Genomic DNA, 26,582 nt, shown 5'->3' with positions numbered 1-26,582 from the left:
AGAATGATGTAGGTGTACCGGCCTATCCGTGGGTTAAGGGGGAACATTTTTGAAAGGCTATGTCTCGATCTTCTGATCATGGAGGTTGTCGGTGTCGAAACCGGCGGATCTCGGGTAGGGGGTCCCGAACTGTGCGTCAAGGCCGGATGGTAACAAGAGACAAGGGACACGATGTTTTTTACCCAGGTTCGGGCCCTCTTGATGGAGGTAATACCCTACTCATGCTTGATTAATATTGATGATATGGGTAGTACAAGAGTAGATCTACCACGAGATCAAGGAGGCTAAACCCTAGAAGCTAGCCTATGGTATGATTGTTGTATATGGAGTTGATTGCCTACGGACTACAACCCTCCGGTTTATACAGGCACCGGATAGGGTTATGGTTACACAGAGTCGGTTACAATGGTAGGAGATCTTGAATATCTGCATCGCCAAGCTTGCCTTCCACGCCAAGGAAAGTCCCATCCGGACACGGGACGAAGTCTTCAATTTTGTATCTTCATAGTCCAGGAGTCCGGCTGAAGGTATAGTCCGGCTACCCGAACACCCCCTAATCCAGGACTCCCTCAGTAGCCCCTGAACCAGGCTTCAATGACGACGAGTCCGGCGCGCAAATTGTCTTCGGCATTGCAAGGCGGGTTCCTCCTCCAAGTCCTTCGTAGAAGATTGTAAACACCAAGAGTAGTGTCCGACTCTGCAAAATAAGTTTCCACATATTGTCATAGAGAGAATAATATTGACACAAATCAAATCTGCCGACGTATTCTGCAGTGCGTCATCACACTACGGCCAAGTCCTTTACTCGAATCGTTTTTACTTTTCCACCTCAGCATGTTTTGCGAGGCGGTTTCCTTGGCACGTCTTGCCAAAGCAGAGATCGTGTACCCCCTTTACGGGATTCTCATCAATACGGACGTGGGTAACCCAACCGCGCCATTTATCACGACGCTTGGGAGGCAAGTGAGTTTTACTAGGCTGGTGGGGACGCACAACCGCATCCACCCATATAAGGGGATAAGGATCCACCCTTTTACCTACGCCTTCTTCCTCTTTTGCCTATCCATCTCCTGCGCACTCGAGCTCCAGCGCCCAAGCCCGCACTTCCCACCTCAACCTTCTCCAGCAATGTCCGGAGCGGGAGGCAAGTGGATGGTCTCCTCCGTCACGGAGGGCCATGTCAAAAAGCTAAGGAAGGCCGGATACTTGTCCAAAGACATCGCGCACCGGCTTCCCGAGGAGGGGCAGCTTCTCCCCACCCCAAGGCCCCATGAGAGGGTAGTATTCCTTCCCCACTTCCTCCGCGGACTGGGTTTTCCACTCCACCCATTTGTCCGGGGGCTCATGTTTTACTATGGCCTGGATTTCCACGATCTGGCCCCGAACTTTGTCCTCAACATCTCGGCGTTTATCGTCGTGTGCGAGGCTTTCCTCCGCATCCGCCCCCATTTCGGCCTCTGGCTCAAGACCTTCAACATCAAGCCCAAGGTGGTGCGCGGCAGCCAGGCGGAGTGCGGAGGCGCCATGGCGGGCAAGATGGCCAACGTCCTATGGCTCGAGGGCTCCTTCGTGGAGACCCTAAAGGGGTGGCAATCGTGGTGGTTTTACATCACCGAGCCGCGCGATCCGAAATGGATCGCAACCCCCGAGTTCCGATCCGGACCCCCCACGCGGCTTATGTCCTGGAAAGAGACGGGCCTGTCGTGGGGCGACGAAAAGAGGTGACCGGATTGCAAACATGCATCCAGTCCCTGGTGAACAAGCCGATCAAGCTCGTCAATGTAGTCCAGGTTATGCTCGTCCGCCGGATCCTCCCTTGTCAACAACGGGACTTTAATCTGTGGGAGTTCGACCCAGCGCAGCACCAAACCCTTAACAGGCTCTTCGACACGACATATGAAGACGTCTGGAAGGTGCTAACCAAAGGCGCCGAGGCTCCCACATCCGCTTCCGAGGACCGCGGATACAGCTCGCAGCGTCACGCTAGCGAGGTAAGCTATTTTCACCTTTTACAGGATGTTAAGTTTTTTCATAGTTTGACTCTATGCGGGATCTAAACTCCCTTACCTTTGACAGGCTTGGCGGGCGAAGTCCGGGTCGATTAACTGTCCGGCTCCCTTGCCCGAAGACCCAGCCCCTGCTCTCCTAGTGAAGCTGCTGGTTCCGGCGCCTTATGTGGTGCCGGAGAAGAAGGCCAAGAAGAAGAAGGCCACGGGGACTCGAAAGAGTGCCCGTAATGTGGTGGTGTCGGATTTGTCATCCGACGAGTCCGAGACGCCCTCCTCCCGTGAAAACGAGGAGGAGGAAGGAGAAAACTCTCCCCCCCCCAGCGGAGGGAGGAGAGAAGAGGAAGGCCGCCCCAACGGGGGAGGCCGAGGGGTCTAGGAAAAGGAAGACCCCTCCGCCGGACTACGCCCCCAACGCCGAAGAGGGCAAAGAGGAGTGGCCAAACAGGGCCAAGCGTCCGGCGAAATCGTAAGTTCGGATATCAGAATAACTCATGATGTTCCTTTGTTGCACAGCTTTCCGTAATGTCGAACATAATTATGCAGCCCGCCCCGGGCCAAACTCAATGAGTCGTCGAGCGGCTCCCTGGATTCATCGGACGTGAACTCAGTTCCGCTCGCTGTCTCCCCCCGCACTGCGGACGACGCTGAAGTGGCGTCGCAACGAGCTCCGGGGCAGGAGTAGGTGGTCCTGGAGGAGCCGCAAGGCGACCTCCCGGACCCCAGGAGTAAAGGGGACAAGACCCCCCAGGGCTCCAAGTCCGGCTTTGTGCCGGACACCGCGCCGGAATCTTCAATAGTTCCGGACCGCGGTAGGCGAACTCCTTCCAAGAGGAGCAAGCCTTCTGAGCCAGCGGCCTCTGTCCAACCGGAGGTGCTGGACAATCTGCTCGAGGTGCTTGACGGCGCCTCCATCGACGCGGAGCACCGTACTATTATGAGTACGGTGATCCAGAAGGTTCAGTCCGCCAAGAGCGGACTGAGTGAAGCTTGCGCTAGCCTCCTAACAGGCTTCGAGGTAAGTAAAAATATGTAAAAATATAACCGCATAGACAGTAGCCCCCGATGCTCTGTTTGGCGTTCGGAAAGAAAAGCCGATAGAGGATCTAGTAAATTTCGCAGGAGTCTAACAATAAAGAGTCAATATGCGTGTGCAGGCTTCGCTGCTATCCACCGCCGCACTGACTGCGGAGGTGGGTGTCCTGAAACAGGACCTCAAGCGGACCGAGCAAGAGCTCGGCCTTGCCAAGCGGCAGCTCGAGGAAAAAGAAGGTAGGAAATACCTTACAGAAAAAGTGCCTATAGAGAGGCATGATTGCAAAAAATAATAGGATTGCACTACTTATTATAGGGGCCACGACTGAGGTGGCGACCCTCAAGCAGGCATTGTCCGAGGCCGAAAAGAAAACGGCCGCGGAGCGCACCGAGCGAGAGAAACTTGGGGCTCAGGTTGGCGAGGTGCAGCAAGAGCTTCAGGCTCTCATGAAAAAACATGAGAGTTTGGAGCTTGAGTCAAAGACCCAAGCGTCCGAGCTTGCGGCGGCCCTTGAGACTGCCAAGTCTGCCAAGGCCGAAGCCCAAAAGGCCCTCCAAGAGTTGGAGGAGATTAAGAAGATAGCAGCGGGTAAGGCATTCTTTATGCAAAGCATAAATATAAAAGTAAACTACTTGTTACTTACCCGAATCCGGAGTTCTCCAGGGGCATTCGCAGATCTTCCCCGCAGCGTATCTGACGCCGCCGCATTCTACCGAGCTAAAGAGGGCAGCTCGACGGAGAAGGTGTTCTGGTCTCAGTATGCTGAGGCCGGACACCCTGTGCCCTTGAGCGACCAGCTGAAACAACTGGTCGAGCTCCACAAGGCGGCCGAACAGGCCATGAAGGGCTTCATAGTTCGGCTGTGGCCCGGAGAGGCCCTGCCTGGGAGCTACTTCGGGCTGGTGCGGCGGCTAGTGGAGGCCTGTCCAAGGCTCGAGGTCATCAAGCGCACCGTCTGCATCGAAGGTGCCCGTCGGGCCCTTGCCCGTGCAAAGGTGCACTGGGGTAAGCTGGACGGTGAGAAGCTTGTGAAGGACGGGCCGCGTCGGGGAAGGAGCATCGCAAGCCCGAGAACTATTACAAGGATGTTCTTGCGGGTGCCCGCCTTGTGGCGGATGAATGTACCAAGGATGTAATTTTTGAATAAACTCGCTCGTTTTTATCCTGTGCGCTGAAAACTTGTTCATGGGCGCTTAAGCAATGCTTGTTGAATTTAAAATATTATTTTCTGTGCGGTCGTTTATCAAAAAATTGAGGGATGGCCAGTCATCGGCTTCTGCCCCCATGCCACTAGTGCTGGGGTGTTCGGGATAAACCTGAGCGCTCTTTTTCCCATAGTTGGGTCCTTCGAGGGAGGCGCTCAGCACAACGAACCAGGCAATCGGACTATAATGCTTGAACACTCTCACTTAGCCATAGAACTTTATAATTTTAAATTTCGGCGAAGCCCCTAGTTCGGAAGACCGAGTTCGGGGCGCTATCCACGCCTTGGCCGGACAAATCTGGCTCCTCGCTCGAAGCGGCATAAGTCTTTAGGGACTCGAAAAAACCTCTCGAACAGCGACCGGTCTCTCGCCTCATCATGACAGTCAGTTTTAGCTTTCTCCACTGAGGTGCTTAACCCAGCTCAACCGGGGCACAATCGCAGTGGTTCTCCTAGTGCTACCTTAGCCGATATAGCGGGACGTAAGGCACCAAAACATAGGAGCCGGGCAAACCCAACTATTGACCCAAATCATGATTCGGAGCCGATGCATATAGTGCTATAAGTTCGGGGTGCCACACTTGTGAAAGTGTACGGACTTCTCACACCATATTAAAGGGTACTGAAGCCCCTGGCATACTTGCCGTACCACAGTGTACGGGTGCAACATGTCATTAATGAACATATATAAAAGAGAGTAATGCAGAAAATAGACAAAAGCTATGCATTGTTTATATAGAGGCTATTTATCAAAGCCGAACGATACAAATAGTGCGGTAAGCAAAAGATATTGGACTATTCAGTATGTCCTGACCAGGGGCAGGCTGCAGAATTGTATTTAAAACAGGTATACCGCTCGTAACAGAGACCACCTGGGAGTTCCATAGTGCGGCATGGCTTGTCTGCCTCCCTGGATCTTGCATCGTTTGTGCGGCAGTCGAATTGCCGAACAGGTCGTCCGAAGTATGGAGTCCTGAAAGTAAGAAAAAATTAAAAAAAGAATCCGGCAGCCCCTAGTATGTTTTAAGCCGTATTCTGGGCATGCCGTTATTGTGCCCCTTCCCCTGTGCCCATGGTATTTCAAGGGTGTAGTTATGTACGCGAGGTACTGGTTTCACTATGTCGCGAAAGCTGGGGTTGGGGCCGCATTGCTACGCTTGCTCAGAGTGTGCCAGGCGGTCCTGCTGTGGGTTACTCCGGGCGCGCTTGGAAGTGTCTGGCTTTTTAATGGTCGGACTGGAGAATTGCCTGAGAAGGCTACTTTGTACCTCCGCTGCGAGAGCCGCCGTATGCTCCTCCGTACGGAGGGAGCGTTCGGTGTTTCCGTTGACCGTAATTACTCTTCGAGGGCCTGGCATCTTGAGCTTGAGATATGCGTAGTGCGGCACCGCATTGAACTTTGCAAATGCGGTTCGTCCGAGCAGGGCGTGATAGCCACTGCGAAACGGGACTATATCGAAGATTAACTCTTTGCTTCGGAAATTGTCCGGGGATCCGAAGACCACGTCAAGTGTTACTGAGTCTGTACAGTTGGTTTCTACACCTGGTATAACACCTTTAAAGGTCATTCTTGTGGGCTTAATCCTTGAGGGATCTATGCCCATTTTCCGCACTGTATCCTGATAAAGCAGGTTCAGGCTACTGCCACCGTCCATGAGGACTCTTGTGAGATGAAATCCGTCGATGATTGGGTCGAGAACCAATGCGGCGAAGCCGCCATGACGGATGCTAGTGGGATGGTCCCTTCGATCAAAAGTGATCGGGCAGGAGGACCATGGGTTGAACTTTGGGGCGACTGGTTCTATCGCGTATACGTCCCGTAGCGCACGCTTCCGCTCCCGCTTGGGAATGTGGGTTGCGTATATCATGTTCACCGTCCGCACTTGTGGGGGAAAGCCCTTCTGTCCATTGTTGCTCCGCGGCTTGGGCTCCTCGTCGTCGCTGTGCAGCCCCTTGTCTCTGTTTTCGGCCCTTAACTTGCCTGCCTGCTTGAACACCCAACAATCCCTGTTAGTGTGATTGGTTGGCCTTTCGGGGGTGCCATGTATCTGGCACAAGCGATCGAGTATTCGGTCCAAACTGGACGGGCCCTGAGTATTCTTTTTGAATGCCTTTTTCCGCTGACCGGATTTATAGCCTTTGAATCCGGCATTGACTGCCGTGTCTTCATTGTTGTTGCTGTTAACGCGGCGTTTTTGCTTATTCCGACGTGTCCTGCCATTTTTGTCCTTGGTATCCGAATTACCAGGGTTCTTTGATAAGTTGTTACTGCGAGCTAGCCAGTTGTCTTCTCCCGCGCAAAAGCGGGTCATCAGTGTCGTGAGGGCTGCCATGGATTTCGGCTTTTCCTGTCCCAGGTGCCGGGCAAGCCACTCGTCGCGGATGTTATGCTTGAAGGCTGCTAGGGCCTCTGCGTCCGGACAGTCGACTATCTGGTTTTTCTTTGTTAGGAACCGTGTCCAAAATTGTCTGGCCGATTCTTCTGGCTGCTGAATTATGTGGCTTAAGTCGTCGGCATCCGGCGGTCGCACGTAAGTGCCCTGGAAGTTGTCGAGGAATGCGGCTTCCAGGTCCTCCCAAGAACCGATTGAGTCTGCTGGCAAGCTGTTAAGCCAATGCTGGGCCAGTCCTTTAAGTTTGAGCGGGAGGTATTTGATGGCGTATAGATCATCGCCGCGTGCCATGTGGATGTGAAGGAGATAGTCCTCGATCCATACCGCCGGATCTGTTGTGCCATCGTATGATTCGATGTTTACGGGTTTGAAACCCTCTGGGATTTTATGATCCATTACTTTATTCGTGAAGCATAGCGGGTGTGCGGCACCTCTGTACTGGGCTATATCACGACGTAGCTCGGAAGAGCTATGTCTGTTGTGTTCGGCCCGGCCGGATTTGTTCTATCCGGAGTGAAGATCATTGTCACATGCCATAGGGCGCCTGCGCGATCCATAGATCGATCTTGTTTGTCTTGCCTTATCCTCCAGTATGTCTCACAGGTCGGGCGCATTTTCCCGTGCCTTAGTTGAGTGGCGTCGAGGCATGGCTTGGGTGGAGGGCCGAGAGGCCTCTCTGTCACGGCCGCGAGGTGGCCGGTCTGCCATGTCATGCGCTGGTGATGTAGGTGCTTCCTCCTCTGATCGGGGTAGCAGCCTGCGCTTCGGGTAACTCTTGGAGGGGCGTTCGAGTTCATACTCTTCGGCCGTAAGGACTTCAGTCCATCTGTCAGCTAGCAAATCTTGGGCAGCTTTAAGCTGTTGCTGCTTTTTCTTGAGGCTGCTTGCCGTGGCTAAAAGCCTGCGTTTAAAACGCTCTTGTTCGGCGGGGTCTGATGGTATGACGAATTCGTCGTCATCGAGGCTTGCCTCGTCTTCGGAGGGAGGCGTATAGTTATCATCCTCGACCTCTCGGTCTGCCGCTCTCTCATGAGGGCTGGCTTCTCCATCTTCCTGTGCCGAATCTTGCTGAGGTGGGTGTTCTTCGGCGTTATCCGGGGTAGTATTATCTCCCGTGCCGGAATCACCATTTTTACTTTGGCGGGATTTAGAGCGGCGCCGCTGACGCCGGCGCTTCGGCTGTTTCTTGGGGGCGTCATCCCCCACTGTTCCATCGCCATCTCCATCTTTTGGAGTATCCACCATATATATGTCATATGACGAGGTGGCCTTCCAGCGCCCTACAGGTGCTGGTTCCTGTTCGTCTCCTACATCGTCGTCCATGCCGTTGATGTCTTCGGAGCTGAAGTCAAGCATGTTGGTTAGATCGTCGACAGTGGCTACAAAGTGGGTGGTGGGTGGGCTTTGAATTTCCTTATCGTCCGTATCCCACCCTCGCTGACCGTAGTCCGGCCAGGGCTCTCCTGATAAAGAGAGAGACTTAAGAGAGTTCAGGATGTCGCCAAAAGGCGAATGCTGAAAGATGTCTGCGGCGGTGAACTCCGTTATCGGCGCCCAATCGGATTCGATTGGCAGGGGCGCGGGGGGTTCGGAGTCCGGGGAGGAGTCCGGATCCTCGGAGTCACGGGCCATGCGGAGCGCGGGGCTGGAGTTCGGCTCGATCGCCTCTGAGATCGTAGCCCCTGAGGCAGTGTCCAACCGCTGATCCTCGATCGGCGCAGTATGCTCCGAATCAATGGTCGAAACCGATGCGTATGCGGCCTCCAAGGCGCTGTTCGGCGGCAGAGCTATATCATGCCCATCGGGACAGTGCGGCGCGCTTGGCTGTGGCTCGAATCCGTCGAAGGTCAAGTCCCCGTGGATGTCAGCCGTGTAGTTTAGGCTTCCAAACCTGACCTGATGGACAGGGGCATAGCTTTCGATCTGCTCCAGGTGGCCGAGTGAATTGGCCCGCAGAGCGAAGCCGCCGAAGACGGAGATCTGTCCGGGGAGAAAAGTTTCACCCTGGACCATATCGTTGTTGATGATCAAAGGAGCCATCGGGCCTAAAGGCGACGACACAGAGGAACTCTCAATGAAAGCACCAATGTCAGTGTCAAAACCGGCGGATCTTGGGTAGGGGGTCCCGAACTGTGCGTCAAGGCCGGATGGTAACAGGAGACAAGGGACACGATGTTTTTTACCCAGGTCCGGGCCCTCTCGATGGAGGTAATACCCTACTCCTGCTTGATTAATATTGATGATATGGGTAGTACAAGAGTAGATCTACCACGAGATCAAGGAGGCTAAACCCTAGAAGCTAGCCTATGGTATGATTGTTGTATATGGAGTTGATTGCCTACGGACTACAACCCTCCAGTTTATATAGGCACCGGATAGGGTTAGGGTTACACAGAGTCGGTTACAATGGTAGGAGATCTTGACTATCCGCATCGCCAAGCTTGCCTTCCACGCCAAGGAAAGTCCCATCCGAACACGGGACGAAGTCTTCAATCTTGTATCTTCATAGTCCAGGAGTCCAGCTGAAGGTATAGTCCGGCTACCCGAACACCCCCTAATCCAGGACTCCCTCAGAGGTGGGCGAGTCTTGTGGGGAAAAGTGCACAACCTCTGCAGAGTTCTCAACCTAATCGATTAGTCGTGTCCCCGGTTACGGACAACTTGAGCATCTAGTAGTGGAAATGCCGGGAGATCTCCTCACCTTTAATTAAACAGTTGGGTTTTAAATGAAACTTGGGGACGGATGGAGTTGGATTTGCCAACTCATCCTATGCAAATGTGTAGTAGTAGAATAACAATCTTTTCTAATAGGGAAAAAGTAGCTTTATGCAAAAAAAAACTAAACTTAGAGCTTTCCACCAGCCAAACTGCATGTAAAAGTAGGTTCATTACACTATGGTGTGACTTGCCAGTACATTCAATGTACTGACCCATTTGGCTGCAACTTATCACGTTGCAGATATATCCGACGAGGATTAAGGTGCGATAGGTCGATGTTCTACACTCAACCTTGCTCGTGGAGTTGGACTCATTTACTTCTTTGCTTCCGCAGTATTTGCTTATTGGCTTTATGCCCTATTTTGTAATAAATGTATTGCTCCTGGACTATCGATGTAATAAAGAGATGTGTGTTATTTCTGTTATTTCATCGAGTACCGTGTGTGCTAGCAAGTCGATCCAGGGACTAGCACGGTAAGCACAGAGACTTCGACTCTTACCGAGTTGGGTCGCTACAATGCTGATGCTCCTACACCAGCACCAAGAGCTTCTCATCCAGCTCCTACAACAGCACCAACTGCTGCAACATGAGGTGCTGGGAGAGGTGGCTCGGGGTCAACGAAACCACCTAAACCTATCATCCAGGTTCTAGGTTGGCTCGGGGTAGACGAAACCACCTAAACCTATCAATTAGGATTTTGGTGGCTCGGGGTGGACGAAAGCACCTAAACCTATCATCTAGTCTCTAGGGTGGCTCGGGGTCGACGAAACCACCTAAACCTATCAATTAGGATTTTGGTGGCTCGGGGTCGACGAAAACACCTAAACCTATCATCTAGGCTCTAGGGTGGCTCGGGGTCGACGAAACAACCTAAACCTATCAATTAGGGTTTGGGTGGATCAGGGTCGATGAAACCACCTAAACCTATCAATTAGGGTTTTGGTGTCTTGGGGTCGACAAAAACACCTAAACCTATCAATTAGGGTTTTGGTGGCTCGGGGTCGACGAAACCACCTCAACCTATCAATTAGGGTTTGGGTGGCTCGGGGTCGACGGAACCACCTAATAGAATCAATTAGGGTTTTGGTGGCTCGGGGTCGACAAAAACACCTAAACCTATCATCTAGGCTCTAGGGTGGCTTGGGGTCGACGAAACCACCTAAACCAATCAATTAGGGTTTTGGTGGCTCGGGGTCGATGAAACCACCTAAACCTATCAATTAGGGGTTTGGTGTCTCGGGGTCGACAAAAACACCTAAACCTATCAATTAGGGTTTCGGTGGCTCGGGGTCGATGAAACCACCTCAACCTATCAATTAGGGTTTGGGTGGCTCGGGGTCGACGGAACCACCTAATAGAATCAATTAGGGTTTTGGTGACTCGGGGTCGACGAAACCACCTAAACCTATCATTTAGGCTCTAGGGTGGCTTGGGGTCGACGAAACCACCTAAAAGAATGAATTAAGGTTTGGGGTGGCAACATAACAAAAGAATGATGAGGAAGCATTTAAGCATAAGAAACTATTCCTTTTGCAAATGCATTTAAGCATTTAAGAAACAGTGTAACATAAGCATTTTCCAATGCTTTGTATGTCATCATTTTCAGCAACAAACTAGCAAGCATTTTCAGCATCAGTATAACATAGGCAAACAATACTTACTGCAGTTCAACACATTATAGGCATACACAACCATTGTTCACAATACATAGTGGAGTTCAAATGCACAATCCATCCTTTTTCTCACAAAAGGATGAATAGCATAACTACTAGGTAGAGAAACAACCAGAGTTCACAATTACTAGAACCATACATTACACAACCATAATTCTAAGTTACTAGGTCATTGCACAACCATCCTTCCCAAAAGGTCTGCAATGCTCGCTAATCTCACTTCATCTTCTTTAGTTCTATAAGATGGCCTGGATCCCCTTGATCTTCTCCTTAAGCTTCTCCTCTGCCTTCATGAGCTCACAAATCTTAAGCTCTTGCATGTACTTCTCTTCATTATGGTTTACCTTGAGCTTCAGCAGATCAGCAACCTGAAACTTCAACTCTAGCTTCTCTTGGGTCAGCTTCTCCTCAAAATTTGTGAGCTCTGCATTCTTCAACTCCAAATTCATTCTAGCCTCACTAAGCAATTCCTTCTCTTTCATATTCTTCAACTTCAGGTTCTGGATGGCAGTTGCTTGAGCACTTGTCAGGTTGCACATGAGTTCATACTTTTGTTGAAGCTTCTCTGTAACTGCATCTTTCTTTGCCATTTTTGCCTTCATACCAGCCACCAATTCAGCTCTACATTGGTGCGGATATGTGATTTTGGACTGCAGATAACTGAAATCCACAACCCTCTCCTCCTGAAAGTCCACAAGTTGATGCACATCTTTCACTAACTTGTCATAGTCTGCATCCAGTTTGTTCTTTTCTTCTGTCAAATGGTGAATAGTTAAAGCACTTTCAAGATTATCATTCACCCTAGCACACTTGCTCTCTTCAACCATTGACCAAAGCTTCAACAATGCATTCTCCATTGTTGGGGGCCACTGCTCATCAACCCACTGAACAAACCCACAATTCTTACCTTCCTGGAAAAATAACAAGGGCAAAATTTAGTACAATACAACTACTATGAGTAGTAAACAACAGTTAGTTCATGGCAGTAGCTAATGTTGGTACTGACCAACACTGAATTTGCACAGCCATGTGCTAAGCAACAGGAGCACATTGTAAAAATAACTTAATGTAATCCTACAATGGGTGATCAGTATATATTTAGCAGAGTAACACTCCATTCAACTTAGCATAAATAACCAACTTAGAATTGGCCATTAATATAATGGGATCCTACAATGTGCACTACCACTCTACCAGTTAACTACTTTGCCATATATCACTAACAAATAGAACATAGACATCACTGAATGAAGAGTTATTAAACCAGACTACATTAGCCTAGCTAAATACACTACATTAGCCTGCAGCAACAAACTAGCTAATGACAGTACCTACTGTCAGCAGTAAGCAACAGTTACTTATTAGGAGTCACACATCAGCTAATGGAGGGGCTAATGTGAGTACTAAGCAACACTGCATACAAGTATAAATAAATAGAATGTGCACACAACAGAGCAAGCTTGAGCCTATATTTAGCAAAAATGCACTCCACTGAATTTAATATTCAGCATTCCTACAATGAGCAATACAGTAGGGCATATATGACTAACAAAATTACCATAGACATAACTGAATCACACTTGGCAAACAAGATTATATCACTTTCAATGAACACATCATGTGCATAATCAATAAGGCAAGAAAAGTACCGGCTCTGCACATGCTAAGAACCTTCTCCCAGCCATTGTTCCTTCAAATGCAACAAGCCTCTCTGATGGCTTCCCATGCTTCTCGCACATCACTATCAGATCTAGCTCAAGACCCTTGTAATCCGGGTCCTCAAGAGAGAAAGGCACCTGCCCAAGCAAAATCCAAGTTACCATCATGTGTAGAGGACGAGGACAAAGCAAACCAAACGAAATCCTCACAACAAAGACCACCTACACAGAAAAATCCCCACATTTTCTAAACCTAACCCTAACCCTAGCTCCAATGGAGTAACTAACCTGGTTGAGCCCATCGGTGGAGGTTTCGGAGTGCATGTACGGGAGGCTTGAGTTGTCATCGCTGCTCTTGTCCTCCAAAACCATGGCTGCGGCGAAGGCATGTGGCGGCCGACAGGGGCGGGCGCAGGCGGCGGCGAGGCAGAGAGAAGGAAGAAGAAGGCAGAGTAGAGCGGGGGGAATGAGCGAGGTCTAGCTCGGGCCGCACCAGCCGCGCCTAAACTGGCTCGTCCGAGTCAGCGCGCGGGCACGCGCTCACTGGCCAGCGTGGCGCCTGACGGGCGGGCCCAACCGGTCAGAATACCTGTCAATATGTATAAAATGCACTTTTAGCCTCTTTTGCAACGTCTCACCCCAAACTTGGTACTGACACGTAAAAATTATCAATCTTAGCACCAACCTGCTTCCAATGCCCCAATTGTGGTACTTCTGTGCAATTTACTCCGAATCAAACAAACATGATGAAAGTGACTAGATGAAATTCCCGTGTGTTCTCAAGAACGCTTTGCTTATTATAAGAGAACTTTTCGGCCCGTCCTTTGCTAACAAAAGGACTGGGCTACCTTGCTGCACCTTTTTTTATCATTGCTATTACTTGCTCATTACAAATTACCTTGCTATCAAACTATCTGTTACCGATAATCTCAGTGCTTGTAGAAAATACCTTGCTAAAAACTACTTGTCATTTCCTTCTACTCCTTATTGGGTTCGACACTCTTACTTATCGAAAGGACTATGATTGATCCCCTATACTTGTGGGTCATCATCATCTATCACCAGATAGGCAAACTCTCGGTAGCAATCTCATACACCATTCTAACCCCTCGCATGAGGTATCCATACACCATGAATAACTAAAACCAGCAGGATGTAGGGTATTACTCTCTAGAGGCCCGAACCTGGATAAACCCCTTGTGCGACCTCTATCTGGGACTTCCAGCCGCGCTCAGACCCGTACCGAGGGATCTGATGGTATTTTGCACCGTCATGCATAAGGAGGCAGACGATGTGGTGTCAAATGTGACGAAGAAGGAATTGATGATGTTGATTCCTGACCCAATCAAAGGTGCTATGTCAGTGGACATAATGCGCTCGGCCAAGGATCATGCCAAGTCCGGCGATGCTAGTCAGAGAGCCAAATGGGCCAGAGTACAGGCAATACAAGGCTTGTCAAGACCAGCTGTTCGCCGTGGTGGCTTCAAAGGACGACCACAATGCGGTGTACATGGTGGTCAAGGCACCGGCGCCTGCAAGACCCATCGTTTTTGACGAAGATGAGGAGGGAGATTGTGGATGGTGCGGTGGAGGTGGTGGTGGAAGACAACAAGAAGGCTATGACCCCCCGCCGCTCAAAACACCTCCAAGGTCGTCGCGTCTAGGATATGTGCTTTTAAGGTAAATTTACCCCATTCTCCAACCTCCTTGTACTAAAAAATCACCATATGAACACTATAGTCCATCGGTTCTCTGACGAATCGAGTGCAACTCCAATTCCCCAACCCCTTTGTATTCAATCCTCTTCCTAACGCTTGAATCGAGTCTGAAAATCCAATCTAAACCGTAAATCAAAAAAACAGGGCAAGGGCTTACCGCCATTGCCGATGCCCTTCAGTGCGCCGATGAAGCCGGTGATCGTCTTGCAGTCCATCGCTCCGTTGCTCACCATCCCGATGTGAGAGTGGGGAGCGAGAGAGAGAGAGAGAGATAGGTGAGGGTAATTATGCCGCCTCTTCGGGAAACAACACGACTTCTCGAGACCGTCCCCTCGCGTGCAGCCTCCCCCACGCACGTGCCACAAGGTGCATCGTTCGGGTCTGACTGTGAAAAAACGACCTATTAGCCAGATCCAGAGGTGCTTTAAGGTTCATGCTAACCAGTTTATTTATGCGACCAATCAATCAAACTAATCAAATCTTTTATGCGTTTGGTGTCTCTTAAAAAATGTCGTCGTCGTTTTTGACAGATCCATGCTCGTTTTCCACGCGTCTGCGACCCTATTGCTGTCATCACTACTGAGTCAGTAGTCACTACGAGTGCCGTGCCACTGCCAATTCCCGTTGCCACCGCGGGGTTTAACAACTCGTCCTCCCCTTATCCCCTCCCTCCTCTCCATCCCCATTCCCAAATTCCTCCGATTCCCGCGGGCTCGCAGATCCAGGCAGCCTCCCTCCGCCGAACCACCACCCGATGAGCCACCGGCGAGTGGAGGCATGCGACTCCTGGCGCCCGCCGCCCGTGCCTGGGCACGCGCCTGCTCTCCTCCTCCGCGCGGGTAACCCCTGGGGCCGCTCCTACCCACCCTGCGCCTTCGCGTCCCTCTCCGTCCGTGAGGGCGGGGCGGCCGCCGTCAAGGCGGAGGATGTGGAAGAGGAGAAGGAGAGAACGCTGGCTCAGGTGGCAGCCGAGGTCTCTGGGACGAAGGGCAAGATGCCGCCGGTGGCGCAGCTGCTGAAGCACCCCCTGGCGCTGCTGGCGCTGGTGCCCAGCAGCGTCGCGCTCTTCGCGGCCGGCGCCGGGGCGGGCGCCGTCGCCAAGACGGTCACCGCGCCGCTCGACCGCGTCAAGCTCCTCATGCAGGCATGCGGCCTTCTGACCCCGATGCCCCCGCGGTTCATGCTGCTGGGTGTGTAACTGATGTTTCTGACCCGCGTTTCTTCTCTTCTTCGCCCAGACACATAGCGTGCGGATGGCGGGTGAGAGCACCAAGGGAATTGGATTCGTGCAGGTAACAATGCTACATTCTCTTTGACTCCGTTTCTTTTTGTGTTGCAAACAAAAAATGATACAGAACATGTGATTTTTTATATGATCAATGCATAAATTCAGAACTGCGGCTCAAAGAAAATTTGGGGTTAACTGAAATCTATCGTTGATTCTTTTTCAGAACATTCTTCCATACACCTGCAATCTATGTTAACTGAATAATAATCCATCAGGAATAACCAAAACAAAAAGACCTTATCTGAACTATAAAGAAGTAGGTAACTTAAGATGAAAAGGTCCTTGGTGGGAGATCACAGTTAGAAACTTCAGGATTACCAAGTCTTCTTTTGCTTTATTTGGCAAGAGCTCGAGCTGTTTCTCCATCCTTTATTTTGCACTTGTAACTATAATGTTGTTTTAGTTCAGTTATTAACAGATTTGAGATGCTTGTTTGACTAACTGGATAAGGTTAACCATGGAATTACCTGGTTTCCGTACCCTCTGTGTCAGGTTATTTCCATTTTCTTTAATAAAGATATACGAATATTAACCATTTCTGTTGAATTGATGCATTTTAGAGTTGACAGTCAGAACATAGGGGAGAAAGGGCGATAGTTTTCTTTTAATGCCTTATCGATGATACTTGTACTTACATGTAAAGGAAATCATGTAACCTGGTACATCTCCAATTGTGTAGGCTATGGCAGAGATAGGGAAGGAGGAAGGTATAAAGGGTTACTGGAAGGGCAATCTTCCACAGGTGCTTGATATTACCCATCTTGCAAATTATGATTTTGTGTCTCATGCATGGTTTATCTTGTGTTCCCATGCTGACTTGTTTCTTCTCCATAAACTCCTCCAGGTTATCCGCATAATTCCATACAGTGCAGTACAACTTTTCTCATATGAAGTTTACAAGGTCATAACATCTCCTTGCTACTAATAGTCACTTAATCTATTTTATGTTCTTGTGATTGTGAATGTGAGTGCCGTGTTCCTTTTTGTTATTTTACAACTTCAATTCGTTGTTTTCAGAAAGTATTCCGGAGAAAGGATGGAGAGCTTACTGTATTTGGGAGACTTGCGGCTGGGGCTTGTGCGGGCATGACTTCTACACTTGTAATTTATTTTATCTACCTTCTTTCTAGCAAATGGCTGTTTGTTTCTAGTTTCATAGGTTAAAATTGGTTGTGTTTCCGTTCATTCTTATTCTGGTCTGAACTTTCTATTTGTACTTGCTGATAGGTGACTTACCCACTGGATGTCCTCCGGCTTAGGCTAGCAGTTCAATCTGGACATAGCACTATGTCACAGGTAATAACTATTACAAACACAAATTTCTGTAGTTCGAAACTGGCATTTCATGATGATTTATTTTGTAGGTTGCTCTGAACATGCTGAGAGAAGAAGGGCTAGCTTCCTTCTATGGGGGCCTTGGTCCATCTCTTATAGGAATTGCACCTTACATCGCTGTAAACTTCTGTGTTTTTGACCTGTGAGATCCTTTCTACTGCATATTCAATTCTTCATAGTGTATGATATATAAAATGGTCTCAGATTTTGATATTTGTCTCACGTTTTTATATATCCAAATCATCATTTCTGTATCGAAGAATGAAGAAATCCGTACCGGAGAAGTACAAGAGTAGACCAGAGACTTCTCTAGCAACTGCTCTTCTTTCAGCAACATTTGCAACTTTGATGTGCTATCCGTTGGACACTGTTAGGAGGCAGATGCAAATGAAAGGCACACCGTACAATACAATTTTCGATGCCATTCCAGGTAGCTGAGTGAATTTTGCTACCCTTGCATATGCAGCACAGTAGTGCAGCATTTTTTGCATAGTGCTACATAGCCACCTCAGTGTGTACAATGTTATTTGCCACTTTTCACCATTCTACGTACTCATTAGCAGCTTGGTCTTGTTCATTATTGGCCAAAAAGAAGCATTTTTTGAGTTTTTTAATGCCAAATGCAGGCATTGTGGAGCGTGACGGTCTAGTTGGGCTATACAGAGGTTTTGTGCCAAACGCGTTGAAAAATCTACCAAATAGCAGGTGGTGCTTTTGTCACCATGTCTGTGAAAATATTTTATTTTAATTACAGCGACACTGATAGCTAGCATCATGTTTAACTTGCCATAGAAATTATGTTCTCTCACAAGTTTGTTATGACATGCAGCATTAAACTCACCGCATTCGACACAATGAAGATCCTGATATCTACTGGGCAAAAGGAACTGGAAAAAATAATGCAAGAAAATCAGGAGAAAACAAGCTAGGAAAATAGCCTTGCACAACCTTAAGGCACGGGGAGCTGGCATGCTACCCCTTTTTACATGCTCCAATTTTCGATGAATCTCACTTTCCCAGGCCATATTATAGAGTTTAGATAGGCACATATTTGATGTTCCCTTACAAGTTGGTCCTAACTTACAGTGGTTTTTGTACACCTTGCTGCCTGCTGAAGATCGAGGCATTAGAATCAAGCAGGGCAATTAGTTGCTGATCTTAGTGGCGGCGTGGCTTTAGCTAGGCGTTAGTACAAGCATTCACCTTACCTGATATTTATTCTTGTCGAAACATAGATTGACCTCATAAGCTCTCCAGAAAGTTTATCCCTATGTTTTGTAGACAGATCTATGAAATACAATGGAGAGCTTGGATACTGTCCTCTAACAGGTACACCCTGAGTAATACATCCTTGTTCTACAGGGTGTTCACCACCGCACTGCTGTTACTGTAATACCGGTTTGGTATGCTCAAAGCTTTACATTCGCCGATGAATAATTCTTAGCTTCAGTTTGGGCACCACCTCTTCTGTAATTTGTTTCTCTTTCGGCATGAGCTGCATGGCCTTATGCACCATCAGACGATGAAATGGAAATAAGGAAATGCAGTTTAGGGAGAGGAGGGTATTTCTGACTTTTTTGTATGTCGATGAGAATTGAAGTATTTGTTTGTCCTTCTTCAAGAGCTAGAGTAAAATGAGATTGGACAAATTGTGTACTGCTATTCCATGATCTAAATATGCTTTTGTGCCTTGTACTGATGTATCATGTGCATGTCAATTGTCATGGTGAAATGGCATTCCAGATCATATTATGAAACTAGGGGCGCAGAGACGCGTTGAATCCATGTTCACATTGAAAAGAAAATCCACGATTCCGTTGGTATAGTTGTGGGCAAGCATGTATGGTAACAAAATTTAACGCCCTTTAATAAAAAAATGGTGGCTTGGTTTCTACAATGAGATGTACACACAGATTTAAATTTGGCAGCACAAAGTCCCATTGAAAACTATGTTGCGCTGAAAATATTTGTATTTTTAGCAATCTTTTGTTGAAAAAGCACGTACATTAAGAATTTAGATCCCCATACATAAAAAAAATACATACCAGTTAAGGAGGCTTTAAGGTAGTGCTTGTATCAATTTGCTTGTGTGTTTGAGAAAAAAAAAGACTATTTTTGTGCCACTTAGACACGTGTCCATTTTTTTTTAGGCATGTCCATTTTAAAGTAGTCATATGGTAGTTAGTCCAGCCCACAAAGCAGTGTGTTGGGCTGGCTCGCTTGGAGCATAATATGAAGCGGCAGGGTATCGAACGACCTATCTCTTCTTCTTCCTGGGCAGCTCCGTTCGGTTATAGGCGAATTCCTCGACGCCCATGTGTATCTAAAACTGGTGAGATTTGTCCCGCTTTCCTACTGCTTCCAACTACTTTGATGCATGAATTTGAATTGCATTTATTTGGACTTTATGTTTCGTCTCTTCTTGGGGCGATTTTTAATCTCTTCCTACGCTTTTTTAGCCACCACATATCTTGGTCAGCATCTCATTCCACATAGGGATGGATACGTATATGGAAACAAATCTCTGCAGCCATTGCAATTGTTTTGGCGGCCCAGTCGATTAGGCCCACGACTGGATCTTGGTTCTTTACCTGCATTTTGTAGAGATATCTACTCTGGAATTTATGTTGTTTCAGATTTTTGCGACGGCTGAGCATGAGAGGAGCCCGCATAGATGATTATGTAAACATTAATTTTGATAAAGGTATCTTCGGTAATATTATACATTAGTTATTCGACCAATTAGATTGTGTCTATGATCTGTATTGTAATTCTCTGCACTCGTTTATAGAAGAAAAGGGCCTCGCGTATGACTACTGTATAATTGTAAAATATTTATTAAACATAAATTACATAATAGAATGGAAATTCTTATGCATGTTTACATGTTAAGTTACAACTTTTTCTGCATGGTTTTATGTTGAGGTGGACCTTTTTCCATCCATGTTATTTGATGAGGTGACATACTTGCATGTTAAGAAAAATAGATTAATGAAAGCTAGCTATTTATATATTTATAAATATAAAAGATAGATTAGGACCCACGATAATACTTGCTCACATATAGGACCCTGCTGGGCGTTTTCTTATAAAACCTGCTTGACACACAGATGATAAGATGATACTCTCAGGACCGTTGGTGTATTTACTATCTCTGTACCATAATATAAGATGTTTTTGCATTTCAATTTAAACTGCAAAAATGTCTTACATTATGGTACAGAAGGTGGTACTATTTTAGAATATACATATATATAGTTGTACACCTCATCCAACTGAATATAGCTTTTAGTACTGTACTTAAAAACAACACTCATCAAATGTGACTTTAGACAACATGTACTACGAAATAATAACTGACAGGTAAGCTTACTTCTGGATGTAAGCTCATGTATGTATAAACAATGGATGGAAGTAAAATCACAGTTCATCAGATGGGAGGAGCATTTGCTGTGGAAGGTCCCTCCTGCACTTCACCCAAGATGTCTCCAGCTGATACTGAGCTTGATCTGATTGCATCAGCCAACTTCCTTTGCAGTGTCAACAGGCCAATACGTCTTGAGACAACATACAGAACCGCCAAGGAGAACACGAGGAACCTAATGGTCAGGATGATCCTGGAACAGATGATAGCTAGAAACTTGACGACCCAGACAGTATTGTTGTTACACAAGCAGAAACTTGTCTTGCGGATGGAAACTAAATGCTTATAACAACAGGAATAGGGCATACAAGTTAAACCCATTGATGCGGAGCATCCTATGATCATCCCCATGTACACTATGACTTCTCCCCAAGCCCCTAGTGCCCACATGTTGAGACCTCAAGTATACACCATTGGACACAAGGTGAACTCGCTCCTTTCCGAATCTTCCCTTTCCGCATGTAAGACATGGATGCTACCTCAAGCGCGGACCTTATGCATACTCAGGTCCATCCGAGGAGACCATGGAGAGCCTAAGGACCAAGGCCAAGTGTGCGCGGGAGCAAGGGAAGGAGAGCCAGCTGCTACAGCCCGAGCGGTACTACCGCCCACACCAAGCAGTACTACCGCTGAAGGCCCACAAGCGGTGCAACCGCTCGACCACCGCCCAACAACCGGCCAAGCTTCTGTGATCGAGCGGTGCAAGGCCGGTGCAGCACCGGTTTATCCCCGTAACAGCCACCTGACCGGTACAACCGCCCCAAGCACCGGTACAACCGCTGAGCACATCCGGAAGCACCTCCAGGAACCCGTACCTGAGCATCCAGCGGTACAACCGCCCCCATGACCGGTACTACCGCCCTGCCTGTGCGCAGTGAAAGGGGTTTCACCCCATGTATCCCCCAACTTACCCCTTGGACTATATATACTTGTCCCTTAGCTCCGTACTAGGGTTAGCATTGGTTTAGCTCATTTGAGAGATAGAGCATTGCTCATCCATATCGGATCTCCTCCGTGCGAGAGACCGCGGCCTCTTCGGAGAAGATCCCTTTGGATTCAAGCCCCCTTTCTAAGGGAAGATCCCCCCGTGGATTCAAGACCTCCTCACGTAGAAGACCGGCTACCCTTGTATCGTCCTTAGTTGTCCGTGGATCGTGTATCTTCTCTTATGTATTCGAGGATCTAGCACATGTGTGACTATCTTGTTGGTTTGAGTGTTCCTCTTTGTGCCCCTTTGTGATTTCCCCTCGTGTTTCCTCCTCGTGTTCTTCGTGTTCTTCGCGGGATTCCGCTCCTATCGTGAAAGATCGGGCCATAGGGTTCTACCCTACATCACCCATTTGCTCCACTTCTTTTGTTCGACTAAAAGACAAACGAAGACTGCATGACCACATCATAAACGATTGATAATAAGGCTAGTTTTGAACTCTACAAGAGATTGATGCTACATACCTATCGAGAACATCTTGCCGTTGCATCGTGGCAAGCAAACCATGGGTGTGCATCAGCAGAGAGCGGTGCCCTTGTTATTCACCTTCACCCTTTCGTGAACACTTGTCGATTCATCCTCATAAAAAAGAAATTAAAATTGGCTAGCACCTTGGCCTTGATAGGTCTGGAAATGCTTTAAAATCGCAGAAAAAGAGTATAGTTCTTATTCATATGGAAAACTTGAAGCACATTACTGTGCCATGGTTCCTTGGTAACAAATTAATAACCAAAAGAAGTGTGCAATCAAATAAGAGTACATGTGTGAGGAAAGCCTGACCAGGCTTAAATGTGCGGAACCTTACAAGTCAGCTAGGCACAAGCTTAATCACACGGAAAATTACCAAAAGTTGACAAGGTATTAGCACTTCTTTCGACTTCCTGTCAAAACATGTATAATAAATTACCTCTGAACTTACAACCAGAATCATTAGCATATGTGATATCAACTATACACACAGGAGTGACCTGAACCACTAATCCGAACTGGCTATATGAGAGGGTTAAACAACCAGTTCCTATCAAAACATCTATACTAAATTACTTCTGAGTAGCACAAAAAACTATTTAGAGCACATATATATCTCAGTAGCACAAAAAACTATTTAGCCAACTTTAGTAAAAATGTAGAAATTAACGTCAGTGTACTAACATAATTATTTTGGATATACGCAGTCAACCACGAATTAAACATGAGTGATATCTGACCGTTTTAAGAAAATAAAAAAGAGCCCAATAGCAAGATAACACAATATAGACCTGTATTGACCAGCCCCCCTTAAAGAAAGGATTTATGATCAGAAGTTGTGTAGTTGATCAACTTGGAAATAAAAAAGGCTTCCTTCAGATTATTACAGTGCCTCCGACAAAAGCGGATAGGATTTCTATACCAAGGTGATTCAGTTCACTTACCAGATAATAAACATATATACTCCCTCCGTCCCAAAATTCTTGTCTTATATTTGTCTAAATACGGATGTATCTAGTTACGTTTTAGTGTTAGATACATCCGTATCTAGACAAATCTAAGACAAGAATTTTGAGACAGAGGGAGTACTTCTCCACATTTAGTTTGTACTCCTCTGTAAAGAAATATAAGAGCGTTTGAATCCAAATGCTCTTATATTTCTTTACGGGGGGAGTATGTAATTAGAAAGCCAGTGCCACACGATATTTTTTTGCATCTATCATCAAATAGAGGAGAAGATCGTAAAGAAACAAAATAAAGGCATTCACCTGCATCTTATCCCACCTTGTATTGATATATCAATACAAAAGCCTCCAATAATTAAAGAATTGATAGTTCAGGGCATCTGATATCAAGTTCGCTAGTTCTTGTCAGTCCCCATATCCATTACCATCTGTACACATCGAAGGTTCCTCTGGTAGTCATCATGGAAAAAGGATTGAGCAAGCATTGGAATAAATTTCTACTGAAGTAAGACCTTGAACCTTAGCAAAGCAGCAGTAATCAACGGCTCGAGCAAGCACCAGATCGACTTGACAACTTTACCTGCAGCCACCTTGAAACAAAGAGAATACAAACATTAAAAACAGGAGCACGAGTTATGAAGAACATCACAAGGCTGCCAATAACACACTCCTAATATGATCATTCAGTTACAATCATCTTATATGAAAAGGAGATATTATGACACAGTGGCAGGAGGAGCAAGTGATAGTGGACCAAGCCTCTGAGTTCGGGCACTAACATTGCAATAATCTGACTTCCTCCTTTTAATTGTGATCAAATATACTTAAGGGCGTGTCTATTCTAAAACCAATGAACAATCCTAAACATGAATGGTTGCAGTAGACTTGATAATTATTCAGGCTTAACCGACCTTGAAGCGCTGCTTATGGGGCCATGACTGCCACACCAAGAACTCGCAGGAGAAATGGAGGAGCACGCCACCACAATGCCCTTACAGATAACTCACGACATCTTCACGCCAGTGTCTCCAACCTGCATATGAGGCTTTTCTGCTTAGGAACTATATGGAAAAGAAACAGCATTTATCTATTCTAACTGAGTCTCAAAAGTGATCAAATTGGACCATATTCTAAATCCATCAAAAGTAACCAAGCTGGGACATTTCCAAAATCTATAGCTCTAGTAAAAGGATGCCTTTCCACAAAATATCCAAGAAAGTAAACAAATTCTTGTGGATTACCTTGGTGACTTGAATAAACATGAGATCTGGAAACAATATACTGGAATAAAGTTCTGACAATGTCCATGGACCTGAAACCACCATGAGTACCATTGTCGAAATTATGACAAATCTCATTATTCCAAAGTGAGTGCACTTATTTACAAAAGTTAAATAGGTCTAAATAATCAGTAATCTCATTATTCCAAAGTAGAGTTGAGTGAAATTTGTCTTTTAGATTGAGCAATTAAATAATTACAAAAATCTTGCAAAATCACATCATAACAATAATCTGAAGCTTTGTGGAGTCCTTTTTTTTCTATAAAACATGAAGCTTGGTGCTAGTAACCTTACCTACGCCCAATCATAAATTTAATGACGATTTTCTTCTCCTTTTCCATTTTCTCGAGTGACATCGACCAACTTAGTTATCCCAAAAAGTTCCAAAGCCTGGAGCTCTTCTGTCTGAACCAAAACCTGCAAAGCAATCAACAACACAAGAGTCAAGCAAATCCAGAGAGAGAGAGAACTCTGGAACTGGAGAACTGGAACTGGGGATCCAAGAGGGGGAAGCAAGCGAGGGGAGGAGGCGGCTATGCCATTTGCTCTGCTCGCTCCTCTGCACTTACCCATCCGCCAGGATTCTGCTCCAAGGCAGAGAGGAGCTCCCGCCTCCCATGGCTTCCTTCCGTCTTCACCGGCGTGCTTGACATGGGGAGATAAAATCCCACAATCAAGCCCCTCTTGCAGCCTCACACAGACCTCTCCTCCACCCTGCCATGCATGCGCCGCCTAAAGCTTCGACATCGTTGCTCCACCCCCCTGCCGCCAGCCTACAGACCGTCCCTGCTCCTCCACCCCGCCGTGAGGACTAAGACTTAGCAGCAGGAAGAATAAACTGAAAAATAGAACTCGTTATGACATAAGCATTTCATCGAATAGCATACAAGCAAATATGGGAAGAGTCATTTCACCTTAGCGTTGAAGGCAAGAATTCGTGGAAAGGGGAATGCAGGGGAGAGAAGCACTCGGGAGGTCAGTGGCGAGCAAGGCCGTGGCGGCAGCGAAGACGTAGGACAGCGGCGACATGGGGAGAGGAGCCGGCGATGCTGCATCCTCTGCTTGGGAGCCGAGTTGCGTCCCCCTACATCTACCTCCTTCACTCTGCCCTGGCGAAGACCAGCCCCCGTGCGGCTGTGCTCCTCCGGCGACCCCAACTTCCTGCTCGCCTCGCGCCTCCTCGTCCAACTCCCTCCTCTGCTACCCCGGGGAGGCCCCCTGCACGGATCCAAGGCAACGGAACAGCGCCGCGGATGGTGGCTTCATCCGGCGGTGCGGCCGTGGTGGTTCCCCGGCACAGCAACAACAAGGAGCGGGCAAGAGAGACCCGGAAGGAAAAAGAGGAAGGACGCTGAAGAGAGAGGAGGGGAAAGAGGGTGCGGCGGCGGACGAGGTAGCGAGGGATGCGGCGAACGAGGATTGGAGTCTAGGGTTTCGGGGTTTGTGTCCAATGGGTGCTGCAGACGCCCACGCCAGCCGCTAGACGCGCGGCGCGCAAGGAATGGTTTGTTCACACCCGCGAGTCGCGAGTGGTTCACCCAGCCAATAAAATGTCCGCACGAGCCCACCAGTCATGGACGCGCAAAAACTACCGCTGGGTCAAAACGAACAACCTTAGATCCGACGTCCCAGATGAGTTTTAACCAAGATCCAACAGCCGACGAAGCAGAAAACTGAGGGAGCAACGAGGAGCCAAGTTGGCTAGCCTCATTATATGTTAAAACTAGACAATGCTCCGCGCGTTGCTGCGGGATTTTCCGATGACTTGTTTGACATATGATGGTTGAAGAATATTAAGGTCCAGTTTCATTTGACAATGACTATACATCAGAGCTCTGGAAATTCATAACATATTTGGTATTCATGATACCTGAAAGTATTAATTTTCTAAAAGAACATGAAAATATGATGGTACGCGTCTCGGCGTCTGCCTATTATGGTCGGCCAAATATTCATAGATCTAGCAGCGTATGTAGAGCTTATCTCATATCCATGGAATTATATTTGTTCAATACTGATAAGTGTTCCACTCACATTTTTTGATAAGAATGTACAGAGACAAAGGTAACTGAATGAATAATTAAAAAATGTGTGATTTTCTTCTACCATTGCTCGGTTCCTTCTGCAGTTTGGGATTCGCCTTGCGATTTTGTAGTTTCCCAGCTGATCTCGCTCCTTCTCTGCTGACTAACAACGTGGAGGATTGAGGGGCGGATTGCCATTTTAGCGACCTCGCAAAAAAGACTTACATGCTTTGGTTATGCTACTTTGATGCCATCTGAGGAATGAAAAGAAACGGGAGGATCTTTAGTTCCACATAGATGTGGATGGCTGGCCTCCACAACTTAAAGCATATGGCATTACATACACAATTTCTTTCATCCATTCTTGTAATTTGTAAATATTCTTCATGTCTCCAATCTTCCA

At 47.4% G+C, this 26,582-nt stretch overlaps 2 protein-coding genes and 1 long non-coding RNA gene across 10 annotated transcripts; 1 reads left to right on the top strand and 2 right to left on the bottom strand.

The window, feature by feature from the left end:
• Positions 1–11,030: 11,030 nt before the first annotated feature.
• On the bottom strand, positions 11,031–13,061 carry LOC125546782. Its single transcript, XM_048710913.1, has 3 exons — positions 12,978–13,061; positions 12,681–12,827; positions 11,031–11,942 (listed from the first exon to the last, which is right to left on the bottom strand). The coding sequence occupies exons 1-3, from the start codon at positions 13,059–13,061 to the stop codon at positions 11,268–11,270; spliced, it is 906 nt and encodes a 301-aa protein (XP_048566870.1). The 3' UTR covers positions 11,031–11,267.
• A 1,943-nt stretch (positions 13,062–15,004) lies between these two features.
• LOC125543630 (probable envelope ADP,ATP carrier protein, chloroplastic) lies at positions 15,005–18,362 on the top strand. Its single transcript, XM_048707042.1, has 10 exons — positions 15,005–15,551; positions 15,646–15,699; positions 16,375–16,437; positions 16,540–16,596; positions 16,713–16,796; positions 16,923–16,991; positions 17,060–17,172; positions 17,291–17,460; positions 17,657–17,735; positions 17,860–18,362. The coding sequence occupies exons 1-10, from the start codon at positions 15,162–15,164 to the stop codon at positions 17,957–17,959; spliced, it is 1,179 nt and encodes a 392-aa protein (XP_048562999.1). The 5' UTR covers positions 15,005–15,161; the 3' UTR covers positions 17,960–18,362.
• Positions 18,363–20,283: 1,921 nt separating this feature from the next.
• LOC125543631 lies at positions 20,284–25,680 on the bottom strand. Of its 8 annotated transcripts, none has more exons than XR_007298634.1 (8): positions 25,070–25,680; positions 24,725–24,993; positions 24,450–24,572; positions 24,117–24,187; positions 23,787–23,908; positions 23,395–23,465; positions 21,907–23,324; positions 20,284–20,647 (listed from the first exon to the last, which is right to left on the bottom strand). It is a non-coding gene; the product is annotated as an uncharacterized LOC125543631 (long non-coding RNA). The 8 variants fall into 8 exon arrangements; XR_007298633.1 differs by having other exon boundaries at positions 21,907–23,303; XR_007298631.1 differs by having other exon boundaries at positions 21,907–22,323; positions 23,179–23,465; positions 25,070–25,679.
• Between the last annotated feature and the right edge of the window lie 902 nt (positions 25,681–26,582).

This window comes from Triticum urartu, chromosome 3 (assembly GCF_003073215.2).
Source record: "Triticum urartu cultivar G1812 chromosome 3, Tu2.1, whole genome shotgun sequence".
NCBI classification, from domain to species: domain Eukaryota; kingdom Viridiplantae; phylum Streptophyta; class Magnoliopsida; order Poales; family Poaceae; genus Triticum; species Triticum urartu.
This window is presented reverse-complemented; position numbering and strand designations above follow the sequence as displayed.